The following is a 5,000-nucleotide window of genomic DNA, read 5'->3' as shown; positions in this document are numbered from 1 at the left end:
GCATTTTATTCCATCAAAAGATCAATTAAATTGGAACTACCAATTAGAATCTGGATTAAAATATTTAAAACTGTAATTGAGCCAATAGCACTATATGGCTGTGAGGTATGGGGGTTGGGGCATGATTTTTCAAGCTGGGATAAACATCCAACTGAAGCCCTGCATACAGAGTTCTTCCTGAAGTATCCTCGGCCACAGAGGAGGGCAACAACACATGCAGGGCAGAACTAGGCCAATACCCCCTATTAATCAATATTCAAAAAAGAGCCCTTAAATTCTGGCAACACATTAAAATGAGCAACCCCGACTCACTCCACCATCTAGCCCTGAAAAGCCAAGAGCAAAACATAGGAAGGAGCCCACATAGCCAGCTTGTCCTGAGACTCAGTGACCTCACACTATCCCACATCACTGAGGCCCAGGACAATGTTACAGTAGCAAGAACAATTAGACCCAACCAAATTACAAACAATGAAAAGGAAAATTACATCACCTATTGGAAAGAAGTCTCTAAAACACAACCTAAATTACAATGTTATTTGGCCCTAAAACGGGAATACACAACAGCTACTTACCTGAGTACACTAAAATACCCAAAACTTAGGAAAACCATGACAATGTACAGACTCAGTGAGCACAGTCTCTCCATAGAAAAAGGCAGACACAGGCAGACTTGGCTGCCCAGAGAGGAGAGGCTATGCTCACACTGCAGCTTGGGGGCTGTGGGAGACAGAACTGCACTTCTTGACAGAATGTCCGAAATATGATGAAATTCAACATTGTCATTCAGTAAACTAAATTCAATCCTCCCCTGAGTTTCGAACTTTGACAAATGAGGGTAAATTGCCTTACATCCTCGGAGAGAACGAGGATGTGGCCATTGTGGCTGCAAAATTTGTAGCAGCCTGCCATAACCTGAGGGACAGTCAGTGAGGCCACAGCCATACACAATAATAGGATTGTTATTATTATTAGAATTGTCTCTTAACTTTTATGTCTTACTTAATTTACAGTTCTGTTAAACATTATTTTATTTATATTTTTTGTGTACATGTAATTTGAGCTTTGGCAATAATGTTATTGGAAACGTTCATGCCAATAAAGCTTTCTTGAATTGAATTGAATTGAATTGAGAGGGAGGTCAGAGACCCGTCAGATAAAGAGTGGATGTAGTTGCATTACAGTGTGGTCACATAGGCTCAGAGAAATGTATCCTCTCCCCATTGCCTTCGGCGGCTGGCAGCAGCAAACCGATCAGACAAGCCCAAGATGATGATCAAGTTTATCGCTTTGCCTACGATAGGCCTAGTGAAACTTCCTTCACCAAGTTCACTCCAAATAATTATTCACCAGAAAAATAGTTTGAGCGTAAACCCGACGTACAGGAATGCCACTTGCGCCAAATTTATAGGAGTCATTGCAGATGAAAAAGGCGATCTTAAAATGTCGAACAATGCATACAAGGCCTTCCGAGCGACAGAGATACAGATATCGCCGAAAAAGAAGTCGTCATTGACCGCAGTTACATGCAGGGAGTAACCCGGTTTTCAACAGCAATATTAGTTTTCTTTTTCGCCACGAAGTTGTGTACACTCATTCTGATGGCATCAATCAATTTAATCCGGTATTTAGGCGAAACCGAATATCGCTGCTACATTTAAAGCCTGAATATTCCCTGCATGTATAACTGTGGTCATTGTGTGCGATGAATTGAATGGACACATTTAGATCGAGCATGGCAAGTCATTGCAATAGCCTATAATAATAGGCCTACCATTTTGTTACTGCATTAACCATAGTGATGTTCTTATTGAAAATTTAAAATACTAAAATTAAAAAAAGTAAATTGCATTGTGGGGCTTTCAAATGATTATTGCAATCATCATTGCAAAATCACATAAAAATCCCCCAGGCTACTTGGAACATCTCTTTAAATTGTGCTCAAATACATTTCTATGGAAGATGCTAGCATGGCGAGCTGGTTTAGCCAAGGCCTAAAGATCATGAAGGATATTTCATCTTGAGATGTTTTAAGTTTAAATTTCAGCTCAGTGAAGCACTTAAAGCACCAACACTTCATGAAGTTACTTTTCTTGTAGAATTGTAAATCAGTCATAGGACAAACCTATATAGGACAGTAATTAAGGAAAAAAGTGAACCTGCTGCGTGTTAAATGCGATGTAGTTGAACATTTGGGTGCACCTAACTTTTGTGCTGGTGCACCTAAGAAAAAAAGTTAGGCGCACCAGTGCATCCAGTGCAAAAAGTTAGTCTGGAGCCCTGTGTATATTTATATTTATTTATATATAATAAAATCAAGCGCCTTCAGTAATGTTCTATACTGAGATTGACAGATCAAACAGATCAGATCCAGACCTCTGGGCCTCATCTCCATGACAACACATGTACTGTATATGCATGCCATGCTGTTACCGTGGCGACGCTGCCGTGCTGATGTGCTGCACCTCTCCGCAGGCCCTGCAGGGGGAGCTGGAGGCCCAGGAGGGCAGTCTGACTCAACTCAGCTCCAGCACCCAGCTGCTGCACACACACAGCGCCACGCTCACACACGCACTCACCGACGTCACACTCAGGTGAGACACACACACACACACACACACACATCACACTCAGGTGAGACACACTCACTCACACACACACACACACCCACATCACACTCAGGTGAGACACACACTCACTCACTCACACACACAAACACACACACACACACACACACACACACTCACTCACTCACACACACACACACACACACACACACACACACACACACACACAGCTTTGACAGGAGCTGCACACTTTCACACACTTGTGTGTGAGCCCTATGTGTGTGTTCAGTTCATCAGGTTGAAACGGTCTGCTGGAGCAGCTTATTATTATTATTATTATTATTATTATTATTTATTATTATCATTATTATTATTATTATTATTATTATTATTATTATTATTATTATTATTATTATTATTATTATTATTATTATTATTATTATCAGGTAGAACGGTCTGGTGCAGCTTATTATTATTATTATTATTATTATTATTATCATTATTATTATTTTTATTATTATTATCATTATTATTATTATTATTATTATTATTATTATTAATATTATTATTATTATGCTCAGGTGGAACGGTCTGCTGGAGCGGGTCTCTGAGCAGCTCCGGAGTGGTAAGTCTCTGCTGCAGCTGTGGCAGCGCTACCAGGAGCTGCACACACACACACACACCGCGGTCCAGCGGCACGAGGACGCTGCCCAGCGCCTGCTGAAGAACGCCACCGACGGGGACGTCACCGGACAGGAGCTGGACGCATGGAGGCACAAATGCTCTGTGAGTAACCCAACCAAACAACACAACACAACAACAACAACAACAACAACATTGCAACAACACAACAACAACAAAATAACAACAACAACAAAGCAACAACACAACAACAACACAACAACAACAACACAACAACAACAACACAACAACAACACAACACAACACAACAACAACAACACAACAACAACAATGCAACAAAACAACAACAATGCAACAAAACAACAACACAAAACAACAACAAAAACAAACACAACAACAACAACAATGCAACAGCACAACAACACAACAACAACAACAACAACAATGCAACAGCACAACAACACAACAACAACAACAACATACACAACAATGCAACAAAACAACAACAACACAACAACAACACAGCAACACAACAACACAATAACAACAACAACAATGCAACAACAACACAACAACAACAATATAACAACACAACAACAACATCAATGTAACAACACAACAACAACAACAAGAACACCACAACAACCACAACACCACTCAACAACACAACAACAACACAACACTACACCGTGGAGGGACTAGAACAACAACAAAACACAGTGGAGTAAGTTAAAGTGAGTGAAAGTGAGTGAGTACATGTTGTGTGTGGAGAGCAAGTGTTTGAGTGTGTAGATGTGTGTGTGTGTATGTGTGTGTGTATTTGAATTTCCCCTTGGGGATCAATAAAGTATCTTATCGATCTATCTATGTATGTATGTATGTATGTGTGTGTGTGTGTGTGTGTGTGTGTGTGTGTGTGTGTGTGTGTGTGAGGAGTATTCTGCCAGATTGGACCTGATAGACCAATGCCCCTTGCCGACCTGTATGAAACTCCAGGCAGTTCGGGACATAGCCCTCTCCAAAATCCAACACCTGTTTGCCAATGTTCACATCGCCAAAAAATAAGACAGTGCAGCTGGTTAGGAAATGGACAAATCTTAACACACACACAACAAGGAGTATAATTTTCATGAACAAATCGGAGGGGGGACTTGGAATCCCTAACACTGAATGGATTTATATAGCCACCAGAATAAGTCACTTACTGCATATGTTAAATAACGACGACACGACTGTGCGAGCAACGGCCCGGAGCTCATTGCTACTGGACCTAACCCAACGTAAGATCCCCCTTGCCCCTCATGGAGAACCAGGTTTCCTGGGCTTCAGAAAGAAACCCAGTGGAAAACTGGACGCCAGGGCCACAGGGTTTGGAGTGCGGTCAGATTGGCCTGATCTAAACGATCTGTGTAGCAGCAATAACATACAGCTAAATTGGATACGCACAAGCGGTGGACAGGTAAACGTCAGCGAGGAGCTAATCATGGACTTAAATGTGCATGCTGAAGCGACTCTACACCATGACGAAACCAGCAAAAAGCTGAACAGCCGGGCATGCAGGTATGAGATCCTCCAACACTTCCATTCTCAGCAGCGCAATCACTGGGTGAACCTACGCCTCCAAGGCAAACTCGCATGCCTACAGTGCGCGGACCGGACAGTTTCACATTCGGCACTACATAACCCATCTGTTAACGCAGGCAACAATTTGTCATTAAAGCTAGGTTGCAAGCACTCCCCACTCAGTATAACCTCTCCCTGTGGTATCCACAACGTCATGAACCGTTTTGC

At 41.8% G+C, this 5,000-nt stretch overlaps 1 protein-coding gene across 1 annotated transcript in view; it reads left to right on the top strand.

Annotated features, from left to right (window-relative positions):
• Positions 1-5,000, top strand: part of syne1a (spectrin repeat containing, nuclear envelope 1a) — a 302,008-nt gene that overhangs the window by 219,927 nt on the left and 77,081 nt on the right. Inside the window, 2 exon segments of the mRNA XM_048249742.1 lie at positions 2,476-2,594; positions 3,149-3,353. Of these exon segments, the coding sequence (XP_048105699.1) occupies positions 2,476-2,594; positions 3,149-3,353 (324 nt within the window).

The sequence above is a fragment of the Alosa alosa genome, chromosome 8 (genome assembly GCF_017589495.1).
Source record: "Alosa alosa isolate M-15738 ecotype Scorff River chromosome 8, AALO_Geno_1.1, whole genome shotgun sequence".
Lineage (NCBI taxonomy): Eukaryota > Metazoa > Chordata > Actinopteri > Clupeiformes > Clupeidae > Alosa > Alosa alosa.
Note: the sequence above shows the minus strand (reverse complement) of the source record. Positions and strands in the feature narration are given on the sequence as shown.